This window comes from Trichosurus vulpecula, chromosome 5, assembly GCF_011100635.1.
Source record: "Trichosurus vulpecula isolate mTriVul1 chromosome 5, mTriVul1.pri, whole genome shotgun sequence".
In the NCBI taxonomy this organism is placed as follows: Eukaryota; Metazoa; Chordata; class Mammalia; order Diprotodontia; family Phalangeridae; genus Trichosurus; species Trichosurus vulpecula.
Genome location: NC_050577.1, coordinates 193,501,573 through 193,517,970, shown reverse-complemented (window position 1 = coordinate 193,517,970; position 16,398 = coordinate 193,501,573). Strand labels below are relative to the sequence as shown.

Here is a 16,398-nt window from a genome sequence, read left to right as displayed (position 1 = left end):
TTCTTGCCTCCCAACCCAGCCTCCTTGAGAAGGCAAGCAATTCAACATGTATTATTATGCAAAATACTTCCTTAATAGTCATGTTGTGAAAGACTAACTATATTTCCCTCCATCCTATCCTGTTCCCCTTTATTCAATTTTCTCCCTTGACACTGTCCCTTTTCAAAAGCATTTGCTTTTGACTACCCCCTCCCAATATGGCCTCCCTTCTATCACCCCCCCCTTTAACCATTTCCCCCATACTTTTCTGTAGGGTAAGATACCCAGTGGAGTGTGTATGTTATTCCCTCCTTAAGACAAATCTGATGAGAGCAAGATTCACTCATTCCCTTTCACCTGCCCCCTCTTCCTTTCCATTAGAAGAGCTTTTTCTTGCCTCTTTTATGTGAGATAATTTACCCCATTCTATCTCTCCCTTTCTCCCTCTCCCAATATATTCTTCTTTCACCTCTTTAATTTTATTTTTTAGATAGCATCCTTTCATATTCAACTCACCCTGTGCCCTCTGTCTTCAACTACCCTAATGCTGAGAAAGGTCTCATGAGTTACAAATATCATCTTTCCATGTAGGAATGTAAACAAAACAGTTCAACTTTAGTAAGTCCCTTATTAATTCTCTTTCTTGTTTACCTTTTCGTGCTTTTCTTGATTCTTGTGTTTGAAAGTCAAATTTTCTATTCAGCTCTGGTCTTTTCACTGAGAAAGCTTGAAAGTCCTCTATTTTATTGAAAATCCATATTTTGCCTCAGTTTTGCTGGGTAAGTGATTCTTGGTTTTAATCCTAGCTCCTTTGACCTCTGGAATATCATGTTCCAAGCCCTTCTATCCCTTAAGTTAGAAGGCGCTAGATCTTGTGTTATCCTGATTGTGTCTCCACAGTACTCAAATTGTTTCTTTCTGGCTGCTTGCAGTATTTTATCCTTGACCTGGGAACTCAGGAATTTGGCTACAATATTTCTAGGAATTTTCTTTTTGGGATCTTTTTCAGGAGGCAGTTGGTGGATTCTTTCAATTTCTATTTTACCCTCTGGTTCTAGAATATCAAGGCAGTTTTCCTTGATAATTTCTTGAAAGATGATGTCTAGGCTCTTTTTTTGATCATGGCTTTCAGGTAGTCCAATGATTTTTAAATTATCTCTCCTGGATCTGTTCTCCAGGTCAGTGGTTTTTCCACTGAGATATTTCACATTGTCTTCCATTTTTCCATTCTTTTGGTTCTGTTTTATAATTTCTTGATTTCTTATAAAATCACTAGCTTCCACTTGCTCCAATCTAATTTTTAAGGTAGTATTTTTTTCAGTGGTCTTTTGGACCTCCTTTTCCATTTGGCTAATTCTGCCTTTTAATGTATTCTTCTCCTCATTGGCTTTTTGGAGCCTTTTGCCATTTGAGTTAGTCTATTTTTTAAGTTGTTATTTTCTTCAGTATTTTTTTGGGTCTCCTTTAGCAAGTTGTTGACTTGTTTTTCATATTTTCTTGCATCACTCTCATTGCTCTTCCCAATTTTTCCTTTACTTCTTTTACTTGCTTTTCCAAATCCTTTTTGAGCTCTTCCATGGCCTGAGACCAATTCATATTTTCTTGGAGGCTTTTGATGTAGGCTCTATGACTTTGTTGACTTCTTCTGGCTGTATGTTTTGATCTTTGTCACCAAAAAAAAGATTCTATAGTCTGAGTCCATTTATGCTGCCTGCTCATGTTCCCAGCCAACTACTTGGCCCTTGAACTTTTTGTCAGGCTATGACTGCTTTTAGAGTAGAGAGTACTTTGTTCCAAGCTTCAGGGGTTTTGTGCTGCTGTTTTCAGAGCTACTTCTACTCCACAGTCACCACAAGCTCTGCCACACCAGTGCTCCTCCTCCCCCAAGAACCGCCAATCAAGACCATGACCCAGATCCAAGCAGGGCAAAGCAAGAGAAACCTGCCTCTGTGCCAGCAAAGCAATCTCTGCACTCCTGCTCTGATCCGCCACTTGAGTGGACCAGGGACTCTGGAAGCAGCTGACACTAGAGCTCTGGAAGCAGCTGCAGGAGCTTCCTGCTGCTGCCACCACACCACCTCCACCGCCCCTGGGGGGCTGGATCCAGATTGTGCACTTCTCTCACCTAGATCCAGCAGTTTTCCCACTAACCTGCTCTGTTGTCTTTGGTGTTTGTGGGTTGAGAAGTCTGGTAAATGTCACAGCTCAGTGATTCAGAGCCCTAAGTCCTGCTCCGCCTTGACTCCCAGTCTGATAGATCTGGTCAGTCCTGGCGGCGCTTCGCTCTCAGCACAATGAGATAGTCCCTTCCCAGCGACCATCCAGGCCATCTTGGGCTGGAGACTTGTTTCCCTCTGTTACTTCGTGGGTTCTGTAGCTCTAGAATTTGTTCAGAGCCATTTTTTACAGGTGTTTGGAGGGATTTGGGGGAGAGCTTAAGTGAGTCCCTGTTTTCCAGCCGCCATCTTCTCATTTTATTTATTGTATTTATCACTAGTGCCTAGCATACCACATGGCAAATAGCAGGTACATAATAAACGCATGTTCATTGATTGACTGATCACTAAAAATATGTCCTTTGTGACTGCATGTTCAATAAGTGTTTGCCCTAAACACTTTTTAAAAAATTCCCTGGGTGCATACCCTAATGCTGTAAACACGGAATGTTGAACCGAATTGATTACAAAGCCCCAAAAGAGGGATGCAGGATGAAAATATAAACAGGTTCAAAAAAGGTTCTGATAAATTTACCCAAATAAACCCAAATAGGGTTAGGAAGAGTTGGACACAACTGAAAATGATTGAACAACAGCAACAAATAAGAATACTTAAAATACCTTATATACTGTGCTCCATATAGGTGGGCATTATTATAAGGAACACCTGGGTTCTGACTCCCAGAAATAATTCTAAGGGAACTTTTTCTTCAAATTCGTTCGATTCAATGAATGTTTGTTATATACAGGTCTCTATAGTAGACACTGAAGAAGATGCAAAGATGGATAAGATATAGCCCATGACCTCAAGAAGATTATAAATTTACTTGGTGAGATAAGATATGTAACCTCTGATTATAACAGTCCTTTTCTGTGTACACATTATTCCGCTCCCTCCCCCAAGCAAAATGTAAGCTCCATGAGGACGAGCCTACTTTATTTTTCTCTTTGTATCTCTAGCACTTAGCACGATGTCTTGAAAATACTAGGTAGTTAATGAATGTTTGTTGAATTGAATTTGGACAGGTGAACTTCAGTCAGCAGAAATGGAGATTAAGTAGCGTGTAGATCTTTTCTTGTGGGACATATAGCCTGAGCAAAGGCAGAACCCTTGAAGTGGTGAAATCAGGCTTATCTAAACAACTCTAGGATCAAGAGGCCTGCACTCTGCTTCTGCCTCCAGCATGACTCTCTGTGTGATCCTGAACAAATCACTTAATCTCCCTGTGCCTCGGATTTCTCATTGGTAAAATGATCTCTAAGGTCCTTATTGGCCTCTCTATGCAGAAAGGTAAAGCAATGTTTTCTAGTGGACAGAGCAGTTGTGTGTAATTGATTTTTTGACACTTGTCAGTCTTTTGGTAAAAGAAACATTATTTTATGCCATGTTTCCTTGAGAGCTGGCAAGGCCCTTAGGCAGGATTATGAAATACCCACTTTATCATCTCATGCTCCAGAGTCTCAAACTTTCCTCCTTTAAGATCTACTTCTAAGGAAGGATCAGATAAACCTATTTACTCCAAAGTATAAATGGCTGGTGATACTTAAGTTTGGCTTCTATGGGGAGTTTTCACATTTTAACAAGCATCACAATTTTAGTCAAAGGAGTAAGCTTGTAATTTTAGCATTCCAGGTATCCATCAGCAGATGGGGGCTGGGGATGGGATGTGTATGTTTTTTTGGGGGGTGGGGTTGGGACAATATATTTTTTGGGGGGAAAGGGGAATGGAGAGCAAATGAAAGATGGCGCTAGCTAAGTAACTGTCTACTCTGCAGATAAGGCAAAATAGGCTTAGAACTGGGGTTATGTGGGAATATCTGGTCAAGCTAGGAATCAAATGGGGATTATGTTCAAAGATTTAGAAAGATACCTTGCCTGATGATCCAGAACTGGATTGAGGAAGTGATGATGTAATAACACGTTTATTTGGGGATACCGGCTCTTCCTATTTCCTCTTTGCTCATTTGTGGAGTCAGACCCAGAGCATCATTTTACCACAGATCGGTGACTGGTTTAGCGCAGGAAGTGAATAGCAAAGATAATAGATATCTGGGGATATGGACCAGATCTGGCTTTCAATTCTAACTCTGTGGCTAATTCACTATGTGATTTGGGGCTTTGGCTTCCTCACCATTAAAATAGGGGGAAAACCAACTCTTTCCAACTTTATAGAGGTAGTGTGAGCAGGAATTCTAATAAGAAAGACATGCCAAGTTTAAAATCCTTGGGAATCTCTTTGATATCCGTGCTGGTCATAAAGGGGACAAAAGACCATATCTCTGGAAGAAAACTTGTGTGAAAATAGAGCAAGGGACCAGATGTGTGATTTCACCGGTGAAAAAAACTCCCAAGAGGGAAACTCTCTTGGCCAATGCAGAATGTCACCTTCACCAATGCATATTGGCATCTTCCCTGCAACTTAAAGTCTTAGAAAGTTGTTCAGAGCACTGGAAGTTAAACGTCTTGCCAGGGCAATAGCCAGTAAGTCAGAGAAGTCAGAGACAGGACGTGAACTCAGGATTTCCTGGCGTTAAGGTTGGTTCTCCATCCAGTATGCCATGCTGCTTCTCTTATGTAAATATATTAGATTATTAGTGTCATGTTGTATAATTTAACATGTTACATACAAGTCTATAAATGTTTGTGTGCCAGGATGCGGTAGTTATAAGAATTTGCCTGTACATTTGTTTATCTCAGTCCCTTCATCTTTAAAATGAGGGAGTTGGATTAAGTAAAAGATTCTTAACTTTTTTTGTGTCATGGGTCGCTTTGGCAGTCTGGTCAAACTTACGGACACTTTTTCAGAATAATAGTTTTACATGAATAAAATAAAATACATAGTACTGCCAAGGAAATAAGTTATATTGAAATAATTATTTTTTAAAAAAATTCAGGCACCCCACGTTAAGAACATTTGCATTAGATTATGTCTAAACTTCTTCCTAGCCCCAAATTCTATGGTAAATTCCATTTGTCTGCATGTACAGTAACCTTGCTTTTCTCTCCTTTGCCCCTCCTTTCTGGCTGCTCAAACATTTCTTCCCTCCTTAGCCCAGCCCTCCCTCCCCCTCCCAAAGGACAGTTTACTATTTATCTTCTGGCTGGATCAAATTCCTTGTATAAGATAAGAGAAGAGAAGAGAAGACACAATCCCAGCCCTAAGAGCTTCGTTTTCCTGGCAGAGCCTTCTCTCTCCTGGCTCCCCAAGTCAACTGTCCACTCCCTGCCCCATAGCCTCTATCTAGTGCAGGGTACTGGAATAGGCTAAGCCATGTGACCCCCTGCCCTATCTATGCCTTGTGTTTGCCTACTGTTTTTGCCATCCTTTGTCCCTCTCCTCTCTCCTTGACCACTCTTGAGCCTTCTCTTAGCACCCTCCCATGGTCCTGTCTTTTGCGTCTTTTGCTTATCTCTTGTTTCTGCCCTGATCCTGGCTCCCTTCCCCGTGTCCACATTCTTGTCCCTTTCTGATCACACCAGTGGATATTACACATTCCTAGCCTGGCAGTCAATGGTGCAAAAAAGAACAGAATGTCCTGAGCCCTCACCCATCCCCCAAGCCTCACCTTGGCTCCTTCCCAGCAAAGCCAGTGTCTGGGAGGAGGAGGGAGAAGGGAAGGAGATGGTCTGGGCAAAGGGGAGGGGCGGGGTGGAGCAAGGAAGGGTTACCAGCATCAACAAGCAGGGAGGGACAGCGCACATTCTCCTAATACTTCCTCTCCCCTGCCTCAGGCAGGGTTGAACCCGCAGCCCACCCTAAAAGATGCTCTTTCCACTGTACCCCTACTAGGGGAATCTTCCTCTTATTCCTGAAGGCGAATTACGTCTCATTCTTTACTTGCCCAGTTTCCAGAAGCTGGGGAGCCACTTACCTGCTGTGGTCTCCTTTCCTCTCTAAGCCCTTGTACCCCTAATGACTCATCTCTCCAGCTGTCACCTTGTTATGTCTGTCTTCCTCACTCCACCACTCTGGGTTCACCTGTAATCCCATGGTCTCTTCCTTTCTTGTTTCCCTACTTCCTCTTTCTTTCCATTCTCTCCCCCCAGCATCTTGATTCCCTGAGTTTCCCAGTCCCTTGCCATCTGTGAGACCTTGGCAAGTTGGTTTACCTTTTTGGGTCTCAGTTCCCTCACTTGAAAAATGAAGGGGTTGCATTAGATGTATTGAAGATGTAATGAAGGGCTTGTATGAGATAATCGATGAAGTTTCTTCCAGCTCTAAATCCTATGATGCTGTTATCTATCTCTCATCCCCATTTACTCTCTCTACCCCGGCCTCACTCAATTCAAAGTTCCTGTTCTGTTCACCTTTTCCCCTGCCCTTCTTTTTGTCTCTGTCTCTTTTTATCTCTGCTTCTCTTTTCTTCCTGGTAGTCCACTCATCTCACTGTCTCTACCCCTAGACTCTTGGTGTCCCCCAAAGCTTCTCTTACACTGTTCAGTTCTTTGGGCTCTCTATTGCATGCCCACCTTCCTCCCCACCAGCCTGGGCTCCTCCTCTGCTCCTCCCCCCCGGCCCTGCTCACCTTTAATTGAGATGCTAATGAGGCTTCTGTCACTTCCATCCTGGGCGGGCTGGCTGGCTGGGCCACTGCACCTGTCAGGTGAGGGGGAGGAGAGACCCAGCTGCCAGATTCAACTGGAAAGAAACCAGTCCCTGCCTAACTACGCTTGGGAGTAGGGAGCAGGAGACAACTCAGACCTCCTGGAACACACAGCCCCTGAGGCTCGAACGCTTGGGAGTAGGGAGCAGGAGACAACTCAGACCTCCTGGAACACACAGCCCCTGAGGCTCGAAAAAGCTGAGGCGAAGCCTGAGTGGGTAACACAGAGACAGAGGAAGAGGTGGAGATATGACAGACTAAAGTGGAAGAGGTGGGGAGGAGGAGGAAGGAACAGAGAGAGAGAAAGAGAGAGAGAGAGAGAGAGAGAGAGAGAGAGAGAGATGCAAAGAGCTGACAGTGAGGAAGAGACAGATAGGCAAAGGGACAGAAACAGAGAGATAGAGACAGATTAATCTGGAGTGAAAGAGACAGAAAAATGAGAGAAAGACCTTCTGGAATGTGTGGGATAGAGACAGGAGAACCTGGGACAAAGGAGAGAAACTAAAAATTAGCCAGAAAGCTTTAGAAAAGCATTCGCTCTAGAGTGGAAAACAGCTGACAGAGAAGGAAGAAGTGAACTAAATACTCTAGGACTGGCACTAACCCGCCCAAACCAGCAAATTAGCTGGTTCCAGAGGAGGTGGAGAGGAGTGGGATTGCCCTCTCTCCTACACCCCTCCCCACCACTCCAGGAGGTTTGGTCCCACTCCCAGCCTGGGGAAAGGAAGAGAAGAGTCTAGGTCTATGAGAACGGAGGTAGGCAAGTCAATAGCCTAGCCCTGACTCACATTATCTACTCCTGATCCAAGGCCCCATGAAGGAGGACAAAGTTGAGCATGAGGGGCAGCACCCTGAGCCAGGAGGCCCCCAGGAGGAGGAAGAGGAGGGTCTGATTGAGTTCTACCATTCCTACCGAGACCTCTTCCAGTTTTTCTGCAACAACACCACCATCCATGGCGCCATCCGACTGGTCTGCTCCAAGCACAACCGAATGAAGACGGCCTTCTGGGCTGTGTTGTGGCTTTGCACCTTTGGTATGATGTACTGGCAATTTGGCCTGCTGTTTGGGCAGTACTTCAGCTACCCTGTTAGTCTCAACATCAACCTCAATTCTGACAAGCTCGTCTTCCCGGCAGTCACTGTCTGCACTCTCAACCCATACAGGTCAGTCTGCCCTCCTTACTCCCTCTTGTTAAATCTCATTGGACAGAGGGATGCTCTACCACCCCTCCGCCATTGATAAATCCTAATTCTCAAGTGGAACAATAGATGTCATTCAGAACTCAACATTTAGACTGACTCCAGCCTCAGCTAGAGCTAAGCCCTGCTGACCATATACCTGTCATTCTAACTCCCCTTGCAGCCTGTTCTGGTTAGCAGTCAGAGTTTCTTGGTTCAGATATTGGCTCTGATGCTCATTAGCCGTGTGACCTGGGGCAAGTCATTTAACCTCTGCCCCTCAGTGTCCTCATCTGTAAAAAGGGGACGATAATACTTGAATTCCCTACCACATATACTTGTTGTGTTCCCCAAACCTTAAAGCACTATGTAAATGTGAACCCAAGATTCAACAGTGTATAGAAACTCTGTCACATATCTGTTCCTTCCCAAACCAAGAAGAGAGAAACTGATATGGGAAAGGGAGGTAGGTGGCAGTGGCTGGCAAAAGCTGGTCTGTGTCCTCCTTTGGGGAGTGGATTTCTCTGGAGGACAGTAAGAGCGGGTGGAGTTGGGGCTGCAAAGCAATTAATGAGCCCACTGGTGGAAGAGAGGAAGAAAAAGGAATGGAAGGTGAATAGCTGAGGGGGCATGGGAGGGCAATAAAGCATCTCTCTTAAAGCCTGCCTGGCCCAAATGCCCATGTGATGGGATAGACTTGGAAGTGGCTGATCCCAATTTATAGTATTACTCTGTAAAGACTTACAGTGTTGCTTCCCAGACTAGGGGGCCCTTTAGTCTAGAGGAAGGTCTTCCTACGATTTCCTCTTTCTCCCATGGCTTTTCCATCCTTCTTCATATGATATTTCTCTTATTTGATCCCCTTTACTCACTTCAGATTCTACCTCCTCACTGACCCTTCCGTCTCCTCAGCTCCCTTTCCCCCATGACTCCTTCATTCCCTCTAATGTGTCCATCCTTAGGACCCAGTTTGTTTGTAAGTTTTGGGGTTCCATTATTTCCCATCACCAGTTTTTGACTTTGAGGCTGAAGGGAACAACAGAAGGTAGGCAGGAGATGAATGTGTTGTGTATGTGTATACATATACACTTCTATTATCTCATTCAGCAAAAATATTTTGAATTTTATCTGTGAAAAGACAGGGTCCCTGCCCTCCAGAAGAATACAATCCTGTATGTCTATGTAGTTTGTTTTGGGGTGTGTATACGCATCTATATCTATACACAGCTATATCTATATTGGGGGGTGAATTTTCATGGGCAGGTAAGTAGCTAACCTGGTAGATGGATGTGGCAGATGAAGGTCCTCCTGTACATCTTCCAGCAGCTTCATAGGGCCCTCATGGATTGTAGTGAGGCTAGCTAGGTGGTACAGTGGATAGAGCCACTGCGCTGAGTTCAAATCAGGCCTCAGACACTTTCTAGCTGTGTGACCCTGGGCAAGTCACTTGACCTTGTTTCCTCATTTGCAAAATGAGTTGGAGAGGGAAATGGCAAATCACTCCAGTATCTGCCAAGAAAACCCCATATGGGGTCATGAAGAGTCAGGAATGACAGAGATGATTCAATAGCAACAATGAATTATAAAACAGGGTCCAGGGGCTGATACGTCCTTGACTAATCTCCATTTGTTACTTAGAGTAGGAGAACTGTCCCTGTGAAGATCAAGGAATGGATGGAGAGGCATGGAGAGGAAGATGTACTTAATAAGTGCCACTTAGAATTATGCTCACATAATTTACACAGCATTATATTTGCTCGTGTGTGACAAGATTCCCTCTGGGACCATGTCCTTTCCTTCCTTCTTAGCTCCTCCCTCCCCCCAACTTTTAGGTCCCTTTGTTGTTGTTCAGTTGTGTTCAACTTTCCATCACCCCATTTGAGGTTTTCTTAGCAAAGATACCAGAATGGTTTGCCATTTCCTTCTCCAGCTCATTTTACAGATGAGGAAACTGAGGCAAACAGGGTGAAGTGACTTGCCCAGGGTCACACAGCTAGTAAGTGTCTGAGGCCAGACTTGAACTCAGGAAGAGGAGTCTTCCTGACGCCAGGCATGGTGCTCTGTCCACTGTGGCCCCTAGCTTCCCCTAGGTCGCTTTACTCAGTCTCTATTTCCTCTCTCTTTGATAGTTCTGGGCTGGTCTCCATTTACTGTCCCAGCCCCTTGCTTTTACTTTGTTAAGCCTAGGGTCCTTAACACTTGGGGGGTGGAGTGGGGAGCTGGGGTGGTGTTAGCTGGCTCCACCTGGGAATCTGGCCAAATGAACTTCAGTTAAGCCATTAGCCTTGAAGGCACACCTAGCTTGGAGGATCACTTGGCTCGAGGCAAGAGGAGAGAAATTGGGAGGAGGTGTTAAATGCCAGTGTTTGTTACCAAACAAGTAAATGAAAGAGTCCCTGACCACTTGCTTCTCTAGAATACTTGATTTATTATATACTCTGCTAGGTGGGGGGATGGGTGAGAATACGAAGGAGTTTTGGTCTTGTGCCCTCAAGGAAGTTACCACCTCACTGAGGAATCAAAACATACACATAAAAAGTTAAATAACAATATGAGACTATATAGGTTTCCAAACAGAGGCACTTAAGTGCCACCTCAGTTTGGTAAAGGGGAGGGACAGGTCTTTGTGGGCTGGGATAGTCCAGAGCAGCTCCATAAAGGGAGTGAAATTTGGACTGGCACTTGAAAAACTGGCAAGCCTGGGAAAGGCGGAAAGTGGGGAGGGAGGGAAGTCATTTCAGATTAGGGGAGGGGTGTCCCCTAAACCAGAACCGGGCGAATGTTCTTGGAGAACTGTGGAACCAGTCAGATTGCAGTGGAGGCTCGTGGAGATGAGGAGAGGCTTAGATGGAGGAGGTAAATTGGAGGAGAGTCTGCAAAGGGATAGAGAGAAGGAGGGAAGGAGAAGGGAACCGTGTCAGAGGAGGAGAACATGATGGCATCATGGCCTGACTTGCAGGCTGAGAGAGAGAGAGAGGCAGAGTAGGAGGGGCAGGTTCAGACAGGTTATGTGAGTGATGACCTGGGCCTGAATCAGAGTTTAGTGGAAAGAGCAAAAGAGGGAGGGAGGAATGGGGCGATACCACTGGGGAAGAAGGAGTAGGATGGAATATGAAGATAAGGAGGGTGAGGAGCTGGAGCAGATTTGTGTGTGTATGGGTGTGCAGAATCTGCTCTCTCAATGAATTCCAAGTAAGTCCGTCCCACACCTCTGACTTGGGCTTGGAGGATTTGGAGAGAAGGTGAGACCGTTGAGGAAGTAGGGAAAACTGTATAGCTGAGAAAAGAGGCAGGAGTTTTAATCCTTTAGTTTGCAGAAGGGAAGACTGAAGATTGGGGAGGAAATTAATTTAGCATTTTTTTTTGGAGGGGAGAAGGCAGGGCAATGGGGCTTAAGTGACTTGCCCAAGGTCACACAGGTAGTAAGTGTGTTGAATTTGAGGCTGAATTTGAACTCAGGTCCTCCTGACTCCAGGTCCCGTGCTCTACTCATGGCGCCACCTAGCTGCCCCCATATATATATATATATATATATTTTTGGCTGCTCCTATATATATATATTTTTATTTTTTTTTGCTCATTGAAACACTTTAATTTAAAGGAGGGGGCCAGGTGAGCTCTATATCCACTGGAATCAGAACAAAAGGAAATTATTCCTTAGCTATCAGAGAGCCTTAGGGTAAATTTAAGGAAGAAGTTAGGAGTCCTTAAGGCAATGAAATGGGATGCCAAGAGAATTCATGGTGCTGGAGGGAGAAGGGCAGAGAGGCTCAGGCAGCGGGGGTAGGGAGCTGATGGTTGGATTCAATATCCGAGTGGGCACAGGAAGACCCCTAAAGAGAAAAGGTCGTAAAGAGATGGACTCTCTAGTCATTGAGTGCCACGGTCTGGACACCCACCAACCTATGCAGGGCCTTATACTGACAGTCACTCTATGTCCTGGATATTCTGAGCCTGGATTAATTTTCAGGGGGAGAAAAAAGTGGAGACTTTGCAAAAGAATTCTTTGTCAGTCGAAGCATACTGAATCTTGGTTCAAGAATTATGGTCGCTGCAACTCTACTAGGGGATGAGACGGTATTTATTGGGAGAAGAATCATAAGATCCCAAAGTAGGGAGGGACCTTAGACTTTACCTAGGTTGAAACTCTACCATGCCGTACACCATTCCACAACTTCCCTAGAAAACAACACGCAAGAGAGCTGGACGTGGAGTCAGAAGACCTGCGGGTGAATCCTGATTCTGACACTCACTGTGTGATCAGGGGCAAGCCATTTCACTTGTAGCCTCAGTTTTCTAATCTGCAAAACTGGCATCATCATATTTGCACCCTCCAACTCCCCTGTTGCTGCAAAGTCAATGATTACCAAAGTCAATCTCTTCTAGTATTATCTCTTGGCTTCAGCCCTAGGCCTCCCAAGGCCTCCTCCATTCTATTTACAATTCTGCTAATCCCTTCAATTGTGAGGTGTGGATCGGCTGTTCAATAATTTCCTTAAACCCTCTTCTTTTCCCTCTGGCAGTTTTTTCTTTCTGCTCCCCACAGATGAAATTGGGTTTTGCTCTGAGGAAATCAATTGGGTGGAAATTATAGGGAGGTAAGTTTTTAGTGCAACAATGAAAAAAGAGCTTTCTGTTTTAAAAATTAAAATTTTTATTAATACTTTCTGTTTTTACAAAGCAACTTTGCAAAATATTATTTGTCCCTTTTTCCCTTGTACCAAAGAATTAAAAAGAGAAAAAAAATTATTTCAGCCTAACTGAACAACACATTAACAGAGTCCAACAACATATTCAATATTCTACATTTCCTTTTTGAAGAAAAAAGGGAAGTGAATTTTTTCATCTCTTCTTTTTGGCCAAAAAGAAGTGATCCCCCATGTTCCTGAAGAGGTTAGGGAAAGGGAATTGTAAGTGCAAAATATTGTATAGAAAGTCAGACTTTTTCAATATGTCAGTTAGTTTTGCTGAACTTTCCCCTTTTAAAATTCTTTTTCATACAAGATGGCGGCATTCAGTTTTACAAAAAAGAATTAACATCCAGAACTGCCCAACTATGGAATGGGCAGGCTCATTTATTTCATTCAATAAATATTCAGTGAGTATAGCTAGATGTTGCTGTGGATGGAATGCTGGGTGGAATCAGGAAGGCTATTTTTCTCAGTTTAAATCTGGCCTCAGATGCTTACTAGCTGTGTGACCTTGGGCTAGTCACTTAATCCTGTTTGCCTCAGTTTCCTCATCAGTAAAATGAACTGGAGAAGGAAATGGCAAACCACTCCAGTATCTTTGCCAAGAAAACTAAGGAAATAAATTTTAACTAAAGAAACTTAATTTTAAAAATTAGCAACTAGGCTTTGCTTTGAAATATAAACTTTTAAAATGAGACACAAAACAAGACTTTTTGGAGATATTATGGTGTGCCTGGGCACAAATTCTACATGCCTATTGAAGACACTGTGCTAAGCATTAGAAAGACATCTACAAAAATGAGATTGACCCTGTCCTCAAGGAAGTGTGGTTGCTGTAGTTCAGCTGTTGAGTTGAGTCTGACTCATCTGGACCCCATGGACTGCAGCACATCAGGTTTCTCTGTCCTCCACTACCTCTTGAAGTCTGTCCAAGTTCATGTTCGTGTTTCCTGGACACTATTTATCCATCTCATCCTCTGCCATCTCCTTTTCCTTTTGCCTTCGATCTTTCCCAGTGTATAACATTCCAGTAAGTGAAGCGCGCGCACACGGATAGTGGTGCCCTGGGAGGGGTGTTTCGGTTTGAAAAGGAGAATAGATCGACCCACTATTTCCAGTAGCAATGGGAATATTGACTTGATTATGGCTCCAGGGCTGGAAAAAAGCCAGGGCAAAAGAAGGAGGGGAGACAAACTGACTGTAGCCTGAATGTCGAGAAAATGTAAAGCATGGAACCAGCTTAGACATAGAGAGATGCACTCACCAATTAGGGCAGCACGAGCTGAAAGAATTAAATCATCCAGATCATGGTCTAGATCCCTGTCACCCACAGATAATAGAGCCTCAGTGAAAAAAGTCAGGTCTGTAGGATAAGATGGGGTCACAGGGAGTCCCTTGATAATAAATTAATGACACATAATACTTTAATTCTCTCCTTAGGGTTATAGGAGTAATAGCGCCTTCACGCTAAGTACCCCCATAAACTCTGTTGAAATGAGATATTCTGGCTTAGACAACCTTAGACAGTGGAGAGAGAGTGGTTTCATGATATGAAAGTGTTCCTGGACACAGGCTGTTGTGGATCTCTATCTCTGGCCCCGGAAAAAGTGAAGGAAAAGGAAAATGTTTCTTTATATACCATTGGGCAAATGGCCTATTGTACTCCTCGTTGTTCCCTGTTCTTTAGAGAAATCCGGCTCTCAATAGGAGGGAGTCAGATAGACTTTCTTGGTAAACAGCTGTTTAATAAATGTTGTTGGTTGACTATGTGTGGGATGAAAGACCCTCACCAATTAAAAGTTAATAAGGAGCCATCTCAGGATGGGAACAGAAATAAATTTTATTCGATCCTCGAGAATTGGGCATCCCCCCCTACAATGAATCCAGCAAGGGAGGCGCTTTACAAGGGGCTAGGCACCCATAATTATACCTAACACAAGAGAATTCCTGCCTACCTCTGACCCTTCTCACCATTGGCTGGGAGGTGGGCTTACAATCTGAGCATGAAAGCTAGACAAAGAACTGGGAAATTGAGGCACAGAAACTCCAATTCCCATTCCCTTAGTTAATAATTACAACTGAGGTGACATCTATAAATCTAAAGAAGGAGAATAGGATAAGGGGAGGGGGAGACCCTCTCCATTCTTTACAGTAGAGAAAAACAGGTCATTATGACCCTGTTCTTACTGAGCAAATCTTTAAACCAGAACCAGAAGAAAGAACAAAAAGTTTCAGGGTAAACTTTCCCAGAGGCTGAGCCATCTCACGGCCTCAGAATCTTCCCCTTCCCTATATCTTGATTTTTAAACACTCCTGTATATAGATATGAATAGATATGAACATTATACACATCCTCCCCTGTGAAGTCTTCACATTTCATTTATTTATGTCACACAACTAATTACAAAATTTACCAGCTTCTATATTCCAATATCTGGAAGACACATGTACCTTTCGTGCTTACCCTCTGCTTTCTTCCCCCCATTCCTCCCTGCCCACAGTGTGAAAACATTGGGGGTAACATGAGAACCATGAAGTACAGACTATGGAACTGGAAACAGAATAGTTGAGTTGAAAATTCAGGATCTGAACACTTATTAGCTCACCGATTTTGGCAGTCACTGGATCTCTCTGGGCCTCAGTTTCTTCATCTGTGAAATAAGAGATTTGGACTAGATTAGAGGTCCTTAACCTTTTTGATTTCTACTAAATTGTTGGCTGAATTTGTAATCAAAGGAAATGATAAATTTCAGTTGGAGATTAGTGAAAATAAGGATGTAATTTTTTTTCCCATTCAAGTTCATAGATCACTGAAATCTTTCCATAGACCCCTTAGATAAGGCTAAGAACCCCTGGGGGCAAATGATTCTTGCATTCCTTTCCAGTTGTAACATTGTATGATTCTGCCAATAGGGGAATCACCTGTATTCATGTGAAAATGAGCAGCCTCTTCCCGTATATTTCCTATCTTTCCTTGGAACACTGGTAGTCTTTTTTTTGGGGGGGGGGGGTGTGTGTGAGGCAATTTGGGCTAAGTGACTTGCCCAGGGTCACATAGCCAGTAAGTGTCAAGTGTTTGAACTTAGATTCTCCTGACTCCAGGGCCAGTGCTCTATTTACTGTGCCACCTAGCTACCCTGCCCCCCCTTTTATTTTTTGTGAGGGACTGGTAGTCTCTTGACAGACCTCCTATAAGAAAACTTAGGTCTTCTCCAGGTACTCTAAGATCCAAGAGGAGCTGAAAGATCTGGACCGCATCACAGAAGAGACCCTTTTTAACCTTTACGAGTACAACTCATCACATAGCTCCTCCAACAAGGCTCGGGTCCGACGTGAGCTCCAGAACACCCTACCCTATCCTTTAGTAATGCTTCATGACCCCCAGCCCTTCAGCCATCATCGAGCCTCGGGTGTCCAGGAGAACAACCCTCAGGTGGATAAGAATGACTGGAAGATTGGCTTTATCTTGGTAAGACCCTGCTCAGACTCATCTTTATTCCCCTGGCTACACCCATTTCTGGTTCTTTGCCAGACTCTACCCCCCAACTCTCTATTCTAATCTCTTTCCTTGGTGAGATCCAATCTCCTGGTCCGCTCACACTCACATTTATCTAATGAATGTTGATTGAGCCTGTGTTATATGAAAGTACTGAATGCTGCAGGACGCACAAAAATGAATATAAAACTCAGGACCCTAACCATATCAGAGCATTTGAGGGACATTGAAC

The 16,398-nt window shown here is 43.9% G+C and overlaps 1 protein-coding gene across 1 annotated transcript in view; it reads left to right on the top strand.

Annotated features, from left to right (window-relative positions):
• The first annotated feature begins 6,733 nt into the window (after window positions 1-6,733).
• SCNN1A (sodium channel epithelial 1 subunit alpha) overlaps window positions 6,734-16,398 on the top strand; it is a 65,693-nt gene continuing 56,028 nt past the window's right edge. The window contains exons 1-3 of the mRNA XM_036760673.1: window positions 6,734-6,800; window positions 7,610-7,964; window positions 15,887-16,139. Coding sequence (XP_036616568.1) covers window positions 6,734-6,800; window positions 7,610-7,964; window positions 15,887-16,139 — 675 coding nt within the window. The remainder of the gene's footprint in view (window positions 6,801-7,609; window positions 7,965-15,886; window positions 16,140-16,398) is intronic.